General features: G+C 45.3%; 1 protein-coding gene across 1 annotated transcript in view; it reads left to right on the top strand.

The window, feature by feature from the left end:
• The window catches only part of KIAA1755 (KIAA1755 ortholog), a 49535-nt gene that overhangs the window by 10054 nt on the left and 16918 nt on the right, over positions 1 to 22563 (top strand). Inside the window, exons 4-9 of the mRNA XM_087958972.1 lie at positions 52 to 1270; positions 3581 to 3772; positions 6793 to 6916; positions 10721 to 10814; positions 12831 to 12917; positions 20225 to 20341. Coding sequence (XP_087815098.1) covers positions 52 to 1270; positions 3581 to 3772; positions 6793 to 6916; positions 10721 to 10814; positions 12831 to 12917; positions 20225 to 20341 — 1833 coding nt within the window. The remainder of the gene's footprint in view (positions 1 to 51; positions 1271 to 3580; positions 3773 to 6792; positions 6917 to 10720; positions 10815 to 12830; positions 12918 to 20224; positions 20342 to 22563) is intronic.

Below are 22563 nucleotides of genomic sequence, written 5' to 3'. Positions count from 1 at the left end.
TGGTTTCACTCCACGGCTTCTCCTCTTTCCTTCTCTCTCCCTCTCCCCCAGGCCCCCTACTCTGGCTGTGTCTTCCTGCATGAAGGCTGGCCCTTGTGCCTCCACGAGAAGGTGTCCGTCCATCTTAGCCCCTTGAACCCCCTCCTGCTCCGACCGGGAGACTTTTACCTCCAAGCCGAGCCTTGTGGGGAGCAGTCGGCCTGCCTGGTGGTGAAGTGTCTCTCCAGGGACTTGACCACCGTTGAGAAGATCCCCATCCCTGATGCCTCTTGTTCGTGGCTCTTCACCGAAGCCTGGTTGGAGGACATCAACCGGGACCTGGAACGGCCAACCCTGCGCACCTGCCTGGTGGCCACCGGCAACGGCATTGTCCCCGTCCCATGGAATAAAATAGCGACCCCGGAGTTTGTCCAGCTCCCCAAAGCAGAACCTCCCATGGAGAAGGACTCCGTCCACCCTGAGCCTCCAAACCACCCCAGCGGTGGAGACCAGGCCTCCAAACCATCTCAAGGCAAGTATCCTGGACTCATCAAGGTGGACCGGGGCTCCTGGAAGAGGTCCACCCTCTTTGTGGTGCCCAGCCTCTGCGACATCATCAGCGAGAACCTGGAAGGCGAATATGTCAACCTGGTGGAGTTTTCAGAAGAACCTCCCAAGGTTGAGATGTCTTCTCCATCGGTGGCTCCTCATCACCTTCCACCAGAGGCTGAGAAGGTGCTTCTTCAACCCAATGGGAAACCTGGCCCTCTGGGTGTGGCCTGGGATTGTGGGAAAGAGCAAGATTTGGAGGAGGGTCCCTGCACCCCCTGTCTGAGAAGGAAACTGAGCCCGGACTCCAAGACCCATGAGCCACGGTGCCGTTACCGAGACTCCTACATGGCGGCTCTCCAGAACCCCATCAGCTTCAACTCGGGGCTGATGGCGGCGATATTGGAGGAAATGGACTTGAACCAAGCAGCGGACACGGAGGTCCAGCCGGATGAAGGGTCAGGCCAGGTGATCTCGCCGAACCTCTCCGGACACCCCAACAAGGACAGGAAAACAGAGGAAATCCCCAGGTCGGGGCCCACGAAACCTGCCAAGTCTCCAGCTGAAGGTCCGGCAGTCAGCAGTAAATTCTCCTTCCTGAAAGGCCACCGTCCCTTGGCCTCTTCTGGGGAGGGGTCTGCCCCCACTGAGAAAGCTGGCAAGGGGCCCGAAGGGCCTCGGAAGAAAACGTCGATGGTCTCCTCTCCCAAAGTGGCCAGAGTGAAGTCAGCAGCTGGAAAGGGTAAGAGGAAGAGGAGGGTGGCAGGAACAAAATTGTGGTTTATGAGTAATCCTCGATATCAGGATTCCAGCAAGTGCCCTAATGAAATCATGATTCTCGAGACAAACTTCAAAAAACTTCGAAGGATTCATTAGAGGCGACCTAGTGACCCTGCCCTGCATGAAGCCAACTCTGGCCTATGTCATTTCCGGTCCCCTGTGACCCTGTTTCCTCCCTCCCTCCCTGCTGAGTGTGTCATAAACCGGATTCTCCCATTGAGCCCCTTCACGGGCTGGGTGTCATCAATCACGTTCTCCAATTACGGGCTGGGTGTCCTCATTCATGTTCTCCAATTAAATATATCTGAGGGCAAAAACTCTGTTATTTTAGTTACAATCTTTTAAAGAGAAGAGTTGGAATGGACTTTCGCTTTCAAATGGTTGCACTGCTCTTCCAGCTTTCCTTCCTCCCCCCTACCTTTTTTATGGCAACTACTAAAACAGGCATAGGAATGTTTGATGAGTTGACATTTGGCTCCTCTCACTTCTTGAAGGTGACCTGTATTAAGCAAAAAACAAATTGAGTGCAGATATAGAATTTAGGGTTGCTATAAGGCGATCAGCTGGGACATTCCTATTCTTTACCCAAGATGCCTCTGATAATGGGTAGCCCTTCCACTTGATTTGCTGTCAGGATTCCAGTAATCGCCCTAATGAAATCATGATTCTCGAGCCAAACTTCAAAAAACTTCAAAGGATTCATTAGAGGCGACACAGTGACCCTGCCCTGGATGAAGCCAACTCTGGCCTACGTCATTTCCAGTCCCCTGGGACCCTGTTTCCCTCTCCCTCCCCCCTGGGTGTGTCATAAACCGGATTCTCCCATTGAGCACCTTCACGGGCTGGGTGTCATCAGTCACATTCTCCAATTAAATATTTTCCCGGAGCTTACAATCTTTTAAAGATAAGATTTGGAATGTACTTTTGCTTCCAAACTGCTGCACTGCTCTTCCCGATTGCCTTCTTCCACCCCTTATTTTTTTATGGCAACTACTAAAACAGGCAGAGGAATGTTTGATGAGTTGACACTCAACTTATGGCAGGCGCCATTGAGCCCCAAAATTCCCGTTGCTAAGGGAGATGGTCGTTAAGTTTTGCCCCTTTTTATGATCTTTTCTTACTGCAATGCATTAAGTAAATCCCTGCAGTGATTCAGTTACCGGGAGTAACCCGGTTGTTAAGTGAACCTGGCTTCCCCATTGACTTGCTTTGTTGGACGGTCGCATAATGGGATCGACATGACCCTGGAGCCCAGCGACCGTCATAAATACGAGTCGGCCGCCAATTTTGATCATGTGACCGTGGGGATGTTGCAATGGTTGTAAGTCTGAAAAAGGGGGCCCTAAGGTTTTTTTTCAGGGCCGTTGTAACTTCGGTTGCTCTACAAAATGTTGTAAGTTAAGGAATCCTTGTATTTGTAACATGGCAAGACCCCCAGAGTTCCTAAGAGTGAGATGGGCGGCATGGGCATTGAATTAACAAATTAAATTAAGTTAAATTAAACACAGTATCCGTTAGTCAAATGATTGCAATTCCTGTTGTGTTGGTGTTTTCTGCCCTATCTTTGCCTGCACTGGGGTTGTACCAACTACAACGTTGTGCGTAGTTTGTGCCAGCCAAAGTTTTTAACATAATTTTGTTTATTGCATTTGAACTTTATATACTATCCGGTCTTACAGTCTCAACAAATGCAACTTAAATGGCCGATAAAAAGAACTTTAAATATAAAATCGATGAGTAACATCCGCAGGCTCTGATTAACTCAAACTGCCTAATGGCCAACGTTAAGATCTCCAGCAAGGGAGCCCTTGCAAAATCTCCTGAGGGTTGGGGGCAAGCAGGCCCCCAGGAAGGGGAGGGGGTGTTACTCGGCGACCTCCCCCTCAAGGGAAGCATTGTCTTCAGCCCCCACCCCAATTCTCCCTAGCATTTTCTAAGACAATGTTTGCCGCAACTAGCAACTTGAAGATCGGTGGATTTCATCTCCCAGAATTCCCCAGCCTGGTCAATTTCTCAGCCTTGGGAAACTTGGAAGATGGGTAGAATTCTGGGAGTTGAAATCTATCACCTTCAACTTCCAAGGCTGAGAAACACTGTATTTAAATATATAAGTTATTAATATTGTGTCCCCCTGTTGTTAATGAGGTTTATCAGCTGCCCAGAGTCACTTATCTGTGAGATGGTTTGCAAATGAATGAATGAATAGATATATAAGTGAATAAATAAATGAATAAGCCAATAAATGAATAAATAAGATCCATTTCTCTCCCAGGTTCCAGTCAGACCGAAGTTGCATTCGGGGAACTTTCCAGATCCCTGAATGTGGACGCTGTTGGCGTAACTTCCTCCAGCACCGATACCTCGATCAACGAGCCGCTTGTCCTGGGATCGAGTCCCTCCGCGTCGGTCCCGTGGGATCTGCTCAACTCCGAGCTTTTAACTTCGGGGATTGCCCGTCTGCCAGGTACCCTGAGTGGGAAACAGCTCCAGGATTGTCCGAGAGCTGTTTTTCCTGTCGAAATCTCCCAGCTGGTCCAGTTGGGTTGGTGGCCGGAGAGTTGAGCTGAGAAAGATTTGGGAAGAGTAGATCCTTAGCTTACAAATCTCTCTGGGATCAGTGTTTCTCAACCTGGCTCACTATCAGGGTTTTCCGAGCCAAGTTTCAAAAGAAATCCAGTTATTTATTTGGAGCAACATGTCAGCACGTACCCAAATGAAGTCAGCGCTGCCTCACATAATTTGCAGCCCACCTATAACAGACTTGGACAGGACCTTGCAGGTCATCTGGTCCACCCCCTACTCAAGCAGGGGACCTTATCCCATTTCAGACACAAGGGGCTGTCCAGTCTCTTCTTGAAAGCCTCCAGTAATGAAGCTCCCACGACTTTAGTATTTAGTATTTTAGTATTTAATATTTATTTGATTTGTCAATTGCTTACAAGAGTTGCAGATTACAGGATAGTTTTTTTCTGAAACCAAATTGTTTATTGGAGAGTAGGTTGTTTGTCTCTAAATGGAGGATGATGGATTGGTTAATAATTGATTCCATGACTTTACAGGTGATGCAGCATAAAGAGATTGGTCTGTAATTTTCAACTAGGCTTGGGTCTCCCTTTTTGAAGATGGGGATGACCGTGGCTTGTGACCATAGGTTAGGCAAGGAGCTGGTTCTGAAAGATTTTTCAAAGATTATGCTTAGAGGTTTGGCTATGGCAGTGGATAGCTTTTTTAATAAGTAGGCACATATTCCCTCCGGTCCAATAGATAGAGATGATTTTAGATTGTGTAGTGCTTTTTCAACATTGTCTTCTGTAAAATCGATATGTATTAGATCATTGTAGTTGTCTGTGGTTCAGCTAGGAAATACTGGGCATGATCCATGGCTGTTTACAAATACTGAGCCAAAGAATGAGTTAAAGAGGTTTGCTTTGATGGTGTCATCGTTGCAGTCTTTACCATTAGGTCCTATCAGGGGTGGGATGGACCTTGAGTCTTTTAGTTTGTTGTTTACAAAATTGTAGAAAGCGTGGGTGGAATTTGTGTGTAGAAGGTTTTCCTCTTGTTTAATGTGATAATTAGTGCATTCAGTTTTTATCTGGTGGCATAGATTTTTGTATTGGATTTTGAAATTGGCAATGTGACCAGATTTGTTTTTTCACCAAAGTGATCTCTTTTTGGACTGAAGCTTCCTTATTGTTATGGGTAATCTGTTTTATTTTGTTTTTTGTTTGTTTTGGGAGTTGTTGTTGGTACATATAGTTTGATGACTCTTTTGACTTCAAGTAAAAATATGTTGTAATGGTCTTCAACAGTATTGCATCCAGTGAATAGAAATTGCCAATCAAGGGATGAGAGATCATTGTTTATAAGATCATAGTTGCCTTTTTTGAAGTTATAATTGGGGATTTTGTCATTATGATGATTTTTGTGTGGGCGTATGTTGAGACAAAAGTCAATCATGTTGTGGTCACTGTTGGAAAAGGGTTCTTTAATTTGTATTCCATAAATTAAATTCAAACTATTGCAGAAGATGATATCAAGGCAGTTGTTAAGTCTAGTGTTGTTGGTTACTAGTTGTTCCAGTCCCAGATTTGTTACTGCATTGTAGAAGGTTGCAGTTGTACATTCGTTTAGGGTCCAGTTAATATGAGGTAGATTGAAGTCACCAAGAAAGATAAAAGCATGTGGGCAGGATGCTGTCCGTGTTAGTAGTGAATTTAGCTTGTTTACATGTTCGATGTCATAATCAGGGGCTCTGTAACTTCTGGAGGCAAGCTCGTCCTTCCTTCCTTCCTTCGTTCCTTCCATCGTTCCTTCCTTCGTTCCTTCCTTCCTTCCTTCCTTCCTTCCTTCCTTCCTTCCTTCCTTCCTTCCTTCCTTTTCTTCTGTCCTTCCTTGTTCACTCCTTCCCTCCTTCCATCTCTTATTTTATCTTATTTTATCTTACCTTATCTTACCTTACTCTATCTTCATCTCTGTCTGTCTGTCTCTCTCTATCTCTCTATCTTCATCTCTACCAGTATCTATCTATCTATCTATCTATCTATCTATCTATCTATCCATCCATCCATCATCTATCTATCTATCTATCTATCTATCTATCTATCTATCTATCTATCATCTATCTCAGAATCATAGAATCCTAGGGGCTGGATGGGACCTTGGAGGTCTTCTAGTCAAACCCCGTGCTTAGGCAGGAAACCCTACACCATTTCAAATAATTGACTGTCCAATCTCTTCTTTAAAAACCTCCAGTGATGGAGTGCCCACAACTTCTGGACACAAGCAGTTCCACTGGTTAATTGTTCTAATTAAGGAGAGCATTTGCCCTGAGCATTTTTCCTTACCAAGCATCTTCTTCGTGTCATCCCTGCTACGTTTCCCCTTCCAAAGTGGGGTAAATGTACAACAGTTGGTAAATTGGGATGCTCTGTAAGGTGCAACATTTTGGAGTGTTTTTTTTACAACTCATGCAACGATCTCCAAATTTTGGCCACTTTCAGACTGAGGGGTTCATGGGGCTCTCTTGAGTTTGGTTGTTTTCTTGCAGACATTTCATGACCCAACTAGGGAACAACATCAGTGCTGGAAGACAGTGGGGCTTGCAGAGAGGAGGAGGAGGAGGAGGAGGAGGAGGAGGAGGAGGAGGAGGAGGAGGAGGAGGAGGAGGAGGAGGAGGAGGAGGAGGAGGAGGAGGAGGAGGATAATAACAATTGTGGCGTCCTTGGGGCTCTCTGAGCTTGGTTGTTTTCTTGCAGACATTTCATGACCCAACTAGGGAACAACATCAGTGCTGGAAGGGACTGAGGTGTGGAGAGGAGGAGGAGGAAGAGGAGGAGGGAGAGGGGGAGGAGGAGTGTGGGGTCCTTGGTGCTCTCTGAGGCTGGGGAATTCTGGGAGTTGAAGTCCACCAGTCTTAAAAGTGACCATGTTTTGGAGAGCCCTGGACTCCTGCGTGGTTTAACGTGACCTCTCAAATTTCAGGCAGCGTGGACAAGCTCGGGAGGCCCGTGGTTGAAATCCCCCAAAACGGAGGAGTCTGGCAGGACCCTGGGATCTCCGCCAAAGAGGTGGCACGGCTTCTCCTCTGCCTTTGCTCCATGGCCAGGTAAGCCATTCGAGAGGAAAGGAGGCCAAGACGATGGGAGGAAGTCAAGACTGGTGAGATCCCCTCCCTGCCCTCCATATAGGTGAGGGGGGGCGCCCCCTTTGCAGCCTGTTTGCCCCGCCCGATGCCTGTTCCCAGTAAACGAGAGAAAGCGACTTCGATTTTGAAGGAAGCACCTTCCTTTTTCTCATTCTGCCACCCCTCCGGATGTCCTGGCAGGGCATGAGATGGCCCAAGTGTTCTCCAATGGGCTCTCTCCACCGTTGAAGTGGAGCTGAGTCTTCAGAGGAGCAGGGAACAAGGCGGCTTCCCTTTATGGAATGGGACAACTCACCACAACCAACTCACTGTGGGACAAGCTAACAATCCAATTTAATTATTATCTCTCTCTATAAAAGCGAAAGGCCCCTCAGGCATCATCACAAAATCTCCAGAACCGTCAAGCCTACAAACTTGAAATTTGGCCCATAAGTTCCTCTTGGCTTCTAGAGGGGCTCACTAAGAAAGGATTTTTTCCAAATGACCATCAGACCATTTAGAGTATTTGCTATGTTATTATTATTAACACGCTCTGATGCTAAGGAGTTCCCACTCCCCACCTGAAAAAAAAAAACTGTTCCAAATGCAAAACACAAGCAGAGGAGTTTCCGTTTCCATTTCACAGCACCAACCCGCTTTAGTCCAGAACAGTTGAGCTAAGCCACGTCAAGGCTCCTTGCTGTCTCCTTCTTGCTCACATAGAAAATACTGCTTCAGTTTCCAAACAGCCCTCAATTCTCTCACACACTGACAAGATGCTAGCCAGATGAATACCCATAGATGCCGGTAGGCAGAGGCAGAATCCCCCCTCCCTTATTTTCCTCCCTAAAAACTAAGCCCCACCACATAGTTTCATAGCAAAGCACAGGTATCAAGCTTGTTTTAAATAAATACAGATAATATTTTATTTTATTTTTGTCGTTCACATTTCATGGGTCCCTTGCTTTTGCACCAATTCTTTAATGATTCGATTCCACCACATTAGTGCAACTCCTAACCTGCAGCGACTTGTGCCAACGTGGCTATTGTGAGTTGGCTGAGGAGAGTAGGCTGCGGCGAATTTTCACAGACCGTCCCTTTCTCCATGTATTTGTCCCCAATTCCTGCTTAGGGAGAAAGGTATAGGATAGAGGTGGAAACTCCACCTGGAGGTTTATCTGTGTCCTCGGGGTCACCTGAGTGGTGGAAATGGGTGTGGAGCCTTCTTGGAGCTGCTGAAAGGATGGTGTTGTAGGCTGGAGATAGATGTGGTCGTATCCCTACTCCTCCACTGTTGAGGGAGGGCTGTTCAGTTTGGACTAGATGTCCTTTTGGGCCCTGCTTCCAAACCAGCTCTCCTCTCTGTCCAAAATGTGGATTTTGCTGTCCTCAGAAGAGTGACTGTTGTCTTCTAAATGCAGATGGGCGGCTGAATCTCGTCCTGATGCGTTTGTTCTCCTATGTTGCGCCATGCGTTGGTGAAGTGGCCGTTTGGTTTCCCCAGTGTACAGATCTGCACATGTCTCACTGCGTTGTACTGCCTATACCATGTTGCTCGGTTTGGGGTCTGGGTGTTTTATCTGTGGGGTACACTGTACAATGCAGTGAGACAGATCTGAAGAAGGTTGGGATGACCCGTAGCCTCTCAAAATAACCCCAAACCCAAAAGATAGATGAAAGTCCGGTAAAGCCTTCCACTTAACTTCACTGTTTTATTAGGCACAGTTTAAAGTCACAAAAGTAAATAACGAGGCAAAAAGGAAACCAAAACAAACCGCATGGATGAGAGTTCCGAAGCAAGCCAAGATAATTAATCATACATTCCAGGAAAATAACCGAGGAGAGTCCATGGGAAGAACGCCAGCAAAGATAAACCTCTTTCAAAGAACAATAAACTTTGACTCCAGCAATTCTGCCTACGCAGTTGCAAAGTTATATACATTGCTCCCAGCTGCAAGCCATGAGGAGGATCATGGCAATCTCCTCCTGAGTAGACCTCGCTTTTCCCTGATCCTCTCCTCCCTGCGTGCCCTAGGATGGAGAGGGGATGAGCCTGGATCCTCCTCTGGCTGCTCAGCCGGCCTCTGCCCTTCCCCAGCCTCCTCCACCACCTCTGGAGCCACACTTCCACTCCCTGTTGGCTGTTCCTCCTCTTCCTCAGAGTCAGACTCCACCAGGGGCATGACAAAAGCTCCACACATCCATTGGCACCACTCAGGTAACGCCCGGGACATAAGTAAAACCTCCAAGCGGCCTCAACGACCCCCTGAAAGGATGCAAATGACCAGCTGTCTGCAAGGAGTAGAAATCCTTCCCTTCCCCACCAACCAGTCAAGAGCTGAAGAAGCTTCTCGGATGAGAAGGGAAACGTCTTCCAAAGGAGAAACAAGAAAGTCTAGTTGCCTCCTGAAAAACCATCGTTGGGACAATCGTGACCTGGATGGCTGAGAATCTCCATCCACGTCTCCCCAAGTTCTAAATTCCCCCAACTCCCCTTGCTGCCCCCTCCAGAAATTCTCTTCCAATCCCTCTTAATTCACTTTGTGCACAGCAGGGGGCAGAACCAGCTCAATTTTACCTAGCTGTAAAAGGATGGGAGACCACTAGGAAATCTGAACGGTTGTTGGTTAGAGCGGGAAGACAGGAAACCATCCTAGAAGACCCCTGAAGGGACCACCACCAAGGAAACTCAACATAAATAGAAAGTCTTCTCCATCCTCCAAGTCCGGGTTGTCCCAAAGGTGCAATTTTCAGGAGGCCACTGGACTTCCTGGTTGTTGTTGTTGTTGTTGTTGTTTTGAAGATGTTTCGCTTCTCATCCAAGAAGCTTCTTCAGCTCTGACTGGAGGGTGGAGAAGGGAAAGATTTACACCCCTTGCAGACAACTCTGCATCTTGTCTATGGAGATTCCCCATCACCCAGGTCACAGTTGTTCCAAAGGCGCTTTCCCAAAAGACAGCTGGATTTACTTGATTTCCCTCCCCCCCTTGAAGTCGCTTCTCACCCAAGAAGCTTCTTCAGTTCTGACCAAAAGGTGGAGGATGGAAGGATTGATATTCCTTGCAGACAGCAGCTGGTCATTTGCATCCTTTTTGAGGGTCCTTGAGGCCGCTTGGAGGTTTGTCTGTGTCCTCAGGGTCACTTGAGTGGCGCTAATGGTTCCAGTAGTCTGCAATTTTTGCCCCTCTGAAAATCTATTCCTACAACCATCCCTTCCAAAAGGGTCTTTATCCCAAACTGCATGTCTAAAAATCTAGGGAGCTTCTCATCCCTCCAGGTCATGGTTGCCCCAGAGGTGCTTTTTCAAGAGGCAACTGAACTTTCTTGGTTTTCTTTGAAGACGTTTCGCTTCTCATCCAAGAAGCTTCTTCAGCTCTGACTGGACAGTTGGAACCTGGGTGGTGCAAATGGGTGTGGAGCCTTCTTGGCTGCAGGACAGAGGACAGAAAAAAAACATCCTGCAGCCAAGAAAGCTCCACACACCCATTTGCACCACTCAGGTGACCCTGAGGACACAGATGAACCTCCAGGTGGTCTCAACGACCCTCTCAAAGGAGGCAAATGGCCAGCTGTCTTCAAGGAGCATAAATCCTTCCCTTCCCCACTGTCCTGTCAGAGTTGAAGAAGCTTCTTGGATGAGAAGTGAAACGACTTCAAAAGAAGAAACAAGAAAACCCAGTTGTCTCTTGGGAAAAAAAAAAAAAGCACCTTTGGGTCAACAGAGATAGCCATGAAGTCCGTCTCCGCTTGGGAGTCTACGTCACTTTGTTTTATTCCACCATGCAGGAAGCGTTCCCACGACCAGGCGGTGGTCATCCTCGTTGATGCCAGAAAGGAAGCTCCTTCTCTGACGCTCCCTGCAGCCTTGGGATCTCTCCAGGTAATGATGGGTGGGCAGGATCCCTAGTGGAGACCCTCACTGCTTATGTCCAGGTTGTCAGGATTCCACCAATCGCCCTAATGAAATCGTGATTCTCGAGCCAAACTTCAAAAAACTTCCAAGGATCCATTAGAGGCGACCTACTGGCCCTGCCCTGCATGAAGCCAACTCTGGCCTATGTCATTTACACTCCCCTGGGACCCTGTTTTCCCTCTCCCTCCCCCCCGGGTGTCTCCTAAACCGGATTCTCCAATTGATCACCTTCATGGGCTGTGTGTCATCAATCACAGTTTAAATGAACGAACAATCAAAGCTGAAACCCAAACCAGGTTTAGTGTAAAATGCAACTCCTTAAAAAAAGCAAGAAGCAGCCCAAATGTTCTGCCCCTTCGCCTCCCTGCCCACCTTCTATGTGTTCCCTAGGGGATAATGTGTGGGGCAGTTTCTAAGAAGAGACTGGACAGTCACATGTCCGAGATGGTATAGATTGTCCTGCTTGAGCAAAGGGCTGGACTAGAAGACCTCCAAGGTCCCTTCCAGCGTCTAGTCCAGTCCTCTCTATGATACAGGGTCTCCTGTCTAACCAGGGGTTCGACTAGAAGACCTCCAAGGTCCCTTCTGCTATTCTGTTCTATTCTATTCTATTCTATTCTATTCTATTCCATTCCATTCTTTCATTCCAATATCTATTCTATTCTATTCTATTCTATTCTATTCTATTCCTATTTCTATTCTATTTCTATTCTATTCTATTCCTATTCTATTCTATTCTATTCCATTCCATTCCATTCCATTCCATTCCATTCTCTTCATTCCAATATCTATTCTATTCTATTCTATTCTATTCTATTCTATTCTATTCTATTCTATTCTATTCTATTCTATTCTATTCCTATTCCTATTCCTATTTCTATTTCTATTTCTATTTTTATTCTATTCCTATTCTGTTCTGTTCTGTTCTATTCTATTCTATTCTATTCTATTCTATTCTATTCCATTCCATTCCATTCTCTTCATTCCAATATCTATTCTATTCTATTCTATTCTATTCTATTCTATTCTATTCTATTCCTATTTCTATTTCTATTTCTATTTCTATTCTATTCTATTCCTATTTCTATTCTATTTCTATTCTATTTTATTCCTATTCTATTCTATTCTATTCTATTCCTATTTCTATTCTATTCCTATTCTATTCTATTCTATTCCATTCCATTCTCTTCATTCCAATATCTATTCTATTCTATTCTATTCTATTCTATTCTATTCTATTCTATTCTATTCTATTCCTATTTCTATTCTATTCTATTCTATTCCTATTTCTATTCTATTCCTATTCTATTCTATTCTATTCATTTCTATTCTATTCTTTTTCTATTCTATTCTATTCCTATTATCTATTCTATTCTATTCCATATTCTGTTCTGTTCTGTTCTATTCTATTCTATTCTATTCTATTCATTTCTATTCATTTCTATTCTATTCTATTTTTTTTCTATTCTATTCTATTCTATTCATTTCTATTCTATTCCTATTATCTATTCTATTCTATTCCTATTATCTATTCTATTCTATTCTATTCTATTCTATTCTATTCTATTCCTATTATCTATTCTATTCTATTCTATTCCTATTATCTATTCTATTCTATTCCTATTTCTATTCTATTCCTATTTCTATTCTATTCCTATTTCTATTCTATTCTATTCATTTCTATTCTATTCTTTTTCTATTCTATTCTATTCTATTCTATTCTATTCTATTCTATTCTATTCTATTCTATTCTATTCTATTCTATTCTATTCTATTCTATTCTATTCTAATCCATTCCATTCCATTCCATTCCATTCCATTCCATAATTCTATTCTATTCTCTATATTTTACCTGCCATTCTATTCTATTCTAATTTGAGAAGAGCGTCAGATCGGGAGGTGCTAAAGGCGCACACACACGCACACAGTCACAGCAAGCAGAGGAAGCCACGGGAAGTCACTGGTGTCTCCACTTCCTTGCAGAAAACTTTTCCTGGAGCCATCCAGGTTCTCCTGCTGGTGGCGGAGAAAGAGGCCGCCTCTCAGGTGGAGAAGTTCCTCGGCTTACAGGTAAGCTCTGACCATCCACTCCTCCGCCTGAATCTGGGTCTCCTTGTGATGATGTTGCACTGCCCAAATGTCCTCCATCCCAAAACAACCGCAGGGCCGTAGGCTGCGTGCAAGGGGGGGGCGTTATGAGGCTTAACCTGGATTTTCCTCTGTGTGCAAGGCCACGGGTGGGAGTCAGGCCAGTTCAGACCGGTTCAGGCGACCCGGTTGTTCAGGTGATCATTTGGCCCCGTCCACCTGCCCCTGCCCTAGTCTGTCCTGTATTGCTGTGTTTTGCAGCTCAGCTAATTGCGCCAATCAGCTGTTGTACTCCCCGGGGCTGCAGTAGAACAGGGCTCTTCAATCTTGGCTACTGGTGGACTTCAACTCCCAGAATCCCCCAGCCAGCAAACGCCGCTTTAGACTTCCTGTTGTTGTGTGGCTGGCTGAGGAATCCTGGGAGTTGAAGTCCATCAGTCTTAAAGCGTCCAAGGTTGGAGACCCCTGCAATAGAAGGTAAGTTTTAGAGCTGAAAATGGGCTCACCGAACCAGTTGTTACCACCGGTTGAATCCCACCACTGATTAATACCGCTTTAGAAAGCTTTAGAAAGGCCACACCTGGAATACTACATCCAGTTTTGGGCACCCCACTTAAAAAAAAAAAACAGTAGATGTTGGGACTTTTGGAAAAAGTGCCAAGGAAAAAAGCAACGAATGCAATTAAGGATCTGGAGACAGAAATATATGAAAGGACTATTGCAGATGGAGTACGTCTAGTTTGATGAAAAGAAGGACTAGGAGTAACATGATAGCAGGGTTCCAATATTTGAAGGGAGGAAGGGATCAAGGTATTCTCCAAAGCACCTGAAAGGCAGGACAAGGAGCAACGGATGGAAACTAATCAAGGAGAGAAGCGGGAATTATCTGACAGTTAGAACAATTAATCAGGGGAACTACTTTCCACCAGAAGTTGTAGGTACTCAGACACTGGAGGTTTTTAGAAAAAGATTGGACAGCCATTTGTCTGAAATGGTATAGGCTTGTGCCGGGGGTTGGACTAGAAGACCTCCAAGGTCCCTCTTACCTGATACATACAGTAAAGATTTGAAATACCTGATTGTAAATGTATTAACAGCGGCTAGGATTGTATTTGCTAAAAACTGGAAAAATGAGAAAATACCATTGCATGAAGAAATTATTAAGAAAATATTGGAGTGTGCTGAGATGAGTAGATTGACATTTGAAATTAGAGAACAAGAGGATAAACAATTTTGTGAAATTTGGGATCTTTTCTATAGATGGTTGGATGATAAAACATAATAAATAGAATATTTAGAATCTTAGATAATGATGAATATATAAAGAGACATTTTTTCTTCTCTATTTGATATTATAATGTTTTTAGGATAGATCTGGTATGATTATATGATTTGCTATTAAATAAATTAAGTAAATTATAGCTATCTCGTAAAGCATGAATGAATAAAATTAGAGTCAAATGATTGTTTAATAGTGATACTAGGGTATATAATTTTTGATTGATAATATGAGTCATTATGTAATGTAACTGTAATTGAGACTACAAAATGGATGCACAAAAAAATTGGTAAACCAACCGACACACTGTTTGTATACTTATGGAAAGTTGGATGTTTTTACGTTTTGTTTGTTTTGTTTGTTTTTAAAAACTAATAAAACTTTTTTTCAAAAAAAAAAAAAAAAAAGACCTCCAAGGTCCCTTCCAACTGTATTCTGACAAACTGTGAGGTGCCCCGCCCCACGCATGCACGTGCATCTCCTGTGCATTTCTCATGCATGCAGGGCTTGTTAAATGTTACCTATTCATTAAATTTTATCACATTTACAGAACACCTTTACAGCCGTTTGCAGCGGCCTGTGGTCCCATGACTGCATTTTATGAGATTTTTGCCAAAAACCATCACGTTCTCCTGGTTTTTTTTTCGCCAAACAGCACCAGAATGAAAAGTGGCTTTACTTAACGACTGCGGTGTCCTCTTTAACGACTATGGAGTTCACACTTATGACCACCGCATTCGCTTCACAACGCCAGCAAAACACATTGTGAAAAACCGTGTCGGTCATGTGACCGACCTGTTTTACGGCGGTTGGGATTTATGACCATCCTGGGCAGGCTGAGTTATGGTCGTAACTCAAGGACTGCTGTACATTTCCCAGGACGGCAGCCGTTATGGGAAACCAAGTGGTCCGGATGGAGGCAGAGAAGTGTGAATTTCTACCTGAACAAGCAACAATTAAGCCATTTTTCAAAAACTGTGACAGGCTCATTTCTAACCAGGTTGCAGGTAATCAAATTATTAGATTAAGGCTGAACTTCGCCCCCCCTCCCCCCACGGCAGGACCAGGGGTGGCCTTTAACCAGGGGTGGGATTCATTTTTTTAACAACCGGTTCTGTGGGCATGGCTTAGTTGGTGGGCGTGGCTTGGTGGTCATGTTATTGGCTGGGCGTGGCCAACTCAACATCACTCACATTGAGGCATGCATCTCCTCTCCTGGCCTCATGACTGTGGGGATGCTGCAACAGTCGTAAGCGTGAAAAATGGTCATAAATCACTTTTGTCAGTGCCACTGTAACTTTGAATGGTCCCTCCACACAAGCAAAGTACCAGCAAAGGAGGGGAAAAAAACTCCAGAGAAGTTCCTGAGACAGGAAGTCTAGTCCTGTCAAGAACGTAATAAGGGTTAATGGAGAGGCAGTTTCTGTAAGCGACACCAGAATGTTTCCTTCCTGCCTTCCTTACAGGATTAGGCCAGTAATTTCTTCTAACAACCGGTTCTCCGAACGGCTTAGAAGGTTAACAACCGGTTCTAGCGAATAGGTGCGAACCTGTAGAATCCCACCCCTGCCTTTAACCAACAGGCTGAAGAGTCAAGCTGCATTCTCTATTTCATTCAATTTTCATTAGCGTACAATGGATCAATTTAATGGACATCTTAACTTGCATTAACAGAGGGATACAATCGAGATCAAAGGAGCCCTTCCCAATCAAATATAATTAAATGGATTACTCTTTCTCATGAAAAGGTAGAATTTGGTGCCTTGTTTTTTGGGCATCAGCTAGGTAAGCAGCATAAACTCAATGATTCTCAACTTTGGTCCCTTGAAGATGTCTAGAATTCAAGTCCCAGAATTCCCCAGAACAACGTCAGTTGTGGGTGCTGGAGGTTTTTTTTGTTTGTTTTTTAAAGAATTGGGGCTCCACCTATTCTCCAAAGCGGCTGAGGGCAGGATAAGAAGCAACAGATGGAAACTAATCAAGGAGAGAAGCAACCTGGGATTAAGGATGAATTTCCTGACAGGGAGAACAATTAATTGACGGAACAACCTGCCTCCAGACGTTTTCAAGAAGAGATTGGACATCTTAACTTGCATTAACGGAGGGATACAATCGAGATCAAGGGAGGTACTAATATCACTCTATAAAGCCCTAGTAAGGCCACACCTAGAGTCCTGCACCCAGTTTTGGTCACCATATTATAAAAAAGATGTTGAGACTCTGGAAAGAGTGCAGAGAAGAGCAACCAGGATGATGAGGGGACCAGGGGCTGAAACACACGATGAATGGTTGCAGGAACTGGGCCTGGCTAGTCTAGGGAAGAGAAGGACCAGGGGAGACAGGAGAGCAGCCTTCCGATATTTGAGGGGCTGCCACAAAGGAGAAGGGGTCAATTTATTTCCAAAAACATCAGAAAGCAGACGAGAAACAATGGATGGAAACTAATCAAGGAGAGAACCAACCTGGAATTAAGGAGAAACTTTCTAACAGCGAGGGCAATTCACCAGTGGAACGGCTTGCCACCAGAAGTTATGGATGCTCCATCACTGGAGGCTTTTAAGAAGAGACTGGACAAGCCGGGCTTCCGGTTTGAGCTTCTTCAGCGACAGACCGAAACCTCGTCTCTGCGAGGCTTCGATCCGTGCTCGCCGCTGGAGCGCCCCGAGCCGGCTGGTTTCAGGGCTAAGCCACCTCGTAGAGGTGGTGAAGAGGGGGGAGACTGCCAGCAGGGTTGAGGAGAGCCACATCTCTCCTCCCCAGCTGGCCATTACTCCCTTTCCCAAAGGCGGTTGCAGCGGTGGTCAGAAATGGCCACCACAAAGAAGAACTCGACCGAGAAAGAATGTGCAGGAGGAAGATAAGAAGAGAACGTTTTGGTTGAAACAGCAAACAGCAAAAGCAACAAATAAGGTACCCTGGAATTGAAACTATTAAAAAACTTGTTCCCTAAGAAGAAGAGACTGGACAAGCCATTTGTCTGAAATGGTATAGACTAGAGCAGGGGTGGCCAACCTTTTGGACCTCAGGGACCACCAAAGTCATAATTTTAAATCCCAGGGACCACTAACCGGTTCTGTGGGCATGGCCTATTGTGGGTGTGGCTTGGTGGTCATGTGACTGGCTGGGCATGGCTTGTATGTAAATATTATAAATATTGATATAAATATTGATTTTTTTTATAAAAAAGAGCAACTTTTACCCAAAATCAGACAAAGCAGGCAGGCAAATTGATTTGCTCACAGACCCATTCAGTGATCTATCTATCTGCCATCAGCTAGCTCAGTCTGTCCCATAAAATTTGCTTGCCGTGAGTCTGCACTGAATAATAGAATAATAGAATAATCAGTCCTAAGGGAGGTTCGGCTGTACTTAAAAGCAGAGCCAAAGATCTAAAGACTGGCTAGAAAGCAAGAAATCCAACCATTTCCTGCTTCCTAGCTAATCTAAATCTCCTGGCACAGCAGAACAGCTGATGGTCGGGAAAATAGCAATTTAGCAGCCTTGTGTTTCTGCGCAGCCTGGATTAATTGCTTTGAGGGGTGATCTGGTAGTGAGATTTCTCTGCGGCCCACCAGTAGGCCCTGGCCCACCAGTTGGTGATCACTGGACTAGAGAGAGTCCTACTTGAGCAAGGGGTTCGACTAGAAGACCTTCAAGGTCCCTTTCCTGCTCTGTTATTAGGAATCCTTGAAAAAACACCGTACCCCCTGAGTGGGACAAGCTGGCATGAAAACTCTTTCTTGCAGAATCATGGGATTTATTCTGTTATTCTCCCTCGGAAGCTGAGTTGTGGGAACTGAGTTCCGATCCTCCCTGTCTCTCATTCCCTCCCCAGCCATTAATTCAGGCCAACCCTGTCGGTCTGGAGCAGCCTTAATAGACTTCGGGCCCCTGCTGGCTGCGTCAGCCACTTCAACTCACCTCCGGCGCACGGAGATTAAAATAATAATTCAGCCTTGAAAGGGGTCGGTTCCTTCATTAACACCGCTGGCTTTAATTAAGGCAAGGTGAAATATTAATGGCTTTGATAAACTGCAGCTGCCCAGCGTGATTAAAAGATTCCCTCGCCCGGGATGGGTTGGGAGCTCCTTCTGGGGTGCCTGATGAATGACAAGTGGGAAAGGGGGGGTCAGAAGCCCACCCCTCGCCTCCCAGCCTGGTTCGGAAGAAGTGGGGCTAGAAGGGGTCCCCCCAAGGATCAGTTTGCCTGAAATTCAGGGGTTCAGAAAGCAGCTGTAAATGGGCTTTGCTTTGGCAAGTGAGTTGTCTGGACTCCGTGCCAGCCGTTCTGCGAGCAGAAGGAATTTCAGGTAGACCTCAAGTTACAACCATTAGAATAGAATAGAATAGAATAGAATAGAATAGAATAGAATAGAATAGAATAGAATAGAATAGATAATGGAATAAAGAGTAGAATAGAATAGAACAGAACAGAACAGAACAGAACAGAACAGAACAGAACAGAACAGAACAGAACAGAACAGAACAGAATAGAATAGAATAGAATAGAATAGAATAGAATAGAATAGAATAGAATAGAACAGAACAGAACAGAACAGAATTAGAATAGAATAAAATAGAACAGAACAGAACAGAATAGAATAGAATAGAAATGAAATACAGGAATAGAATAGCATAGCATAGCATAGATAATGGAATAAAGAATAGAATAGAATAGAATGGAATGGAATGGAATGGAATGGAATGGAATGGAATGGAATGGAATGGAATGGAATGGAATGGAATAGAATAGATAATAGGAATAGAATAGAATAGAATAGATAATAGGAATAGAATAGAATAGAATAGAATAGAATAGAATAGAATAGAATAGAATAACAGAGTTGGAAGGGACCTTGGAGGTCTTCTAGTCCAACCCCCTGCTTAGGTTAGACAGCCTCAAAGCTTCCAAGTAAAAAAATGGCTTCCAAGGCTGACAGCCGGGCTGTTGTTACAGGGAAAAGAAGAGGAGGAAACAATGTCGGGTATATCTGCCGCCTTGAGTTATGTATAAACAATGTTCAAAGGATAAAAATTCAATAATTCAATAAAACATAAATGCTGCAAAGGTTTAGAATCAGAGTCAAGGACAGGTTGCCCTGCACCTGGTGGGGAGTGGCTGGAGGGGGGATGTCTCCAGTGGGGGGCCGAAGATTTGAGGGGCCATGGGATGGACTGGTGGTGCAGGGGATATGGATCTTTGATTTCTCTTTTGGGAAGGGAAAACCCAGAACTCTCCGATTCGGGTTTTCCCAGAATGTGCCAATAGGACAACTCTACAAAATGGGACTTTGAGGAAATGCCTGTCTCGGAGTTTATGGCTTTGGAGTTGGTGAGTTGGGACTGTTGTGGTTCGCCGGCAGCAGGTGTAGATGGCTGAGGTCTCGGAGAGCGAGGACTCAGGTGAGGGGCCTGCGTGTGACGCAGGGATGGGGCCAGGAACACCACGCGGTGGAATGCTGCCTTTGGAGATTGTGGGGGCTGGCAGCAGTGAGGAAGAGGCCCCCGAGGAGCCTGTGCCCAGCGCATGTGTGCGCAGGGCTACTTGAAGGAAAAAGCAGCTGCAGCAGCACGGGCGACTCGGGAGTAAGGCTTCAAGGTAATGGCCCCTCCCTGAGGAGATAAAAGCCAGCTGAGAAACCGGAGTCCTTTGCAGGAAGCAAAGACGTTTTTGCACTCAAGCCTTGTAAAAGCTTGTACTCTCTTGGTTGGTGTTTGGAGACTCTTTGTGTTTCAAATATTTCTTGGCAACTTTATCTGTTGTTCTTGGCAGCCTTGCACCACCTTGGCAAGGCTCTTTCTTATTTCTTACTTTGAAACAGCCTTTTAACCGGGAAGGAACAGAATTCGTAAAGAATCATTAAAAGATTTTGCTGTTACCTCCATTTTGTGTTTGTTTCCTTGGAACAGTTTGGGTCAGAACAGGAATGCTGACATTTGCGAGGTGGGTTGAGCTGTGTAACTGTTTCTCCAAGCTGAGGTTGACCATCTCTCCATGTCTTACCTGCAGGTGGAGACCGTGACTTCTCCGAAAGCTTTGACCCGCCACGTGGACAATAGCCAGCTGACCCAGGCCTTTGATGGTCACTTCCCCTACAACCACAGGGAATGGGTGCAGTTCTTCCAGGTATCCTCTTCTCCTGCCTTTTCTACATTTGGGGAGGTGTCTCAGGGGGCAAACATTTCTCCTTGGGTTTTGACGACAAGAAGCGTCCATGTGAGGTAGTCCAAAAAGTCAAGATGGCAGCTGGCATGGTGTGATTGAGATTCTACCTTGATATTGTTGTGGTCCGCCAGCGGAACTGGCCGCAAACTTGGACAGTGAGGAGGTTGGAGGGGAACCTGGGCCAGTCCTGGAGTCTGGGGAGGTTCTGACGAGGGTTCTGCATCAGAGGCAGAGGTGAAGATAGGGCCGTCTGACAGTTATCAGCTGCCTTTGGAGTCGGAGATCTGTGGGGAAGAAGAACAGCTGGAGCCTGTTCCCAGTTTGTGCATGCACAGAGCTGCCAGGAGAAGGGAATAACTAAGGAATAAGGGTCGACTTGGGAGTAAAGGCTCAGGTGAATGGCCCCTCCCATAGGGAATAAAGAGGAGCGAAAGGGAGTGGGGTTTGCAAGAGACAATTAGTTCAATTCATGAGGGTGAAGATCTGTTCCTGATTGCTGCTACAGCATGGCGTTTGGAAGCTTTTGGCCTGGCAACTCTCCCAGCCTGATCATTGTCTGTAGTTGTGAAATCTCATGGAGGACTGTTTGCTGGGACTTTGCTGAAGAGGAATTCCCTTGAACCTAAATAAAAGGGGTTTTATCGGGATAAGGAATCGGCTTCATGATCTTGGGAAGCCCAGGTCAGAGCAGGTACTAATTTTCAAGATGTGCCACACGGATTAAAATCAGGTGGAGTTTTCCTCTCACCGTCTTGGCTTTTGGACCTGAAGACACCTCCTGTTCAATTGCCTTGTTTGATTTATCTCAAAGATTGTAGTCCTTTTTGTGGCTTTCAGCCTCAAAATTCCAGGCCTCCCCCACAGCCACCTTGTCCCATGGCTCAGACCTGGTAGGCGATCTCCTTGCCTTCAAACACAATTTAATTCTCTGTTGGTTTTTGTATCCGCCTTTATTATTTTGACAAATAATTCAAGGGGGTAAACATATCATATCCGACATACTTTCATCCTTCTATTTCCCCACAAAAACAACCCTGTGAAGCAGGTTGGGCAGAGAGAAAGGGACTGGTCCGAAGTCATCCAGTGTCCTGCATGTCTAAGGCAGGACTAGAACTCACTCTCTCCTGGTGATTGGGCCTAAAGTCACCCAGTGGGCTTTTCCTGGTGATTCCCAAAATCACCCAGCTTTTATGACTAAAGTGGGACTAGAACTCGCCGTCTCCTGGTGATCGGCCCAGTTATCCAGTTGGTTTTCATGCCAAAGATGGGACTAGAACTCACATTATGCAGATGATTGGCCCAAAGAGCTGGTTTTCATGCCTAAAGCGGGACTAGAACTCACTGTCTCCTGCTGATTGGCCCAAAATCACCTGGCCAGCTTTCATGCCAAAGGTGGGACTAGAACTCACATTATGCAGATGATTGGCCCAAAGTCATCTAGTTGGTTTTCATGCCTAATGGAGGACTAGAACTCACGGTCTCCTGGTGATCAGCCCAAAGTCATCCAAGTGGTTTTCATGCCTAAGGTGGGGCTAGAACTCACTATGTCCCACTTTCTAGCCTACTGCCTTAACCACCAGGCCAAACCAACCTTCAATGCAGAATGCTCTGCTTGAAGGCTTTGGGTGAGGAAGAGCTTGTAGCAGATGGAAAAACCAGGTGTAGGTGGATGCAAGTCGTTGTGTCAGGAGGAGACATACAAGGAGTTGCTTGGAGATTGGCATCTCTGTGTAGAAGAGTCTGTGGCCCAGAGGCCTCCGGTCATCTTCCCATCTTTAATCGGGACCACGTAGTTGTATCATCCTGATTGTCCTCCGTAGCGACCCTCGCTTTGTCCAGATGCCACCTGGCCACCAGCCAACCGATCTATAGGCCTGCATCCTGTTCATCCTTCCTTCCTTCCTTCCTTCCTTCCTTCCTTCCTTCCTTCCTTCCTTCCTTCCTTCCTTCCTTCCTTCCTTCCTTCCTTCCTTCCTGTTCAGAGTATCGCAATGTAAATTCAGCACCAGAAAAGTAAACACAGATGGCTGAGGCTTCATTTAACTTCTTTATAAACATATAAAGTAAATTTTACAATACCAGTTGTAGATTTCTTACAGCATGGAGCAAACTCAAACAGAAGCAGACATGTTACAGGTTCAGAGCGGAACAAGCAACCCAGGAGCTCAGAAACAGACATCGGT

Source organism: Notechis scutatus, chromosome 3 (assembly GCF_049901735.1).
Source record: "Notechis scutatus isolate UNSWTSFEM ecotype Mainland chromosome 3, rNotScu1.2, whole genome shotgun sequence".
Taxonomy (NCBI): Eukaryota; Metazoa; Chordata; class Lepidosauria; order Squamata; family Elapidae; genus Notechis; species Notechis scutatus.
The sequence above is the reverse complement of the archived record's forward strand: the minus strand, read 5'-3'. Positions and strand labels throughout refer to the sequence as shown.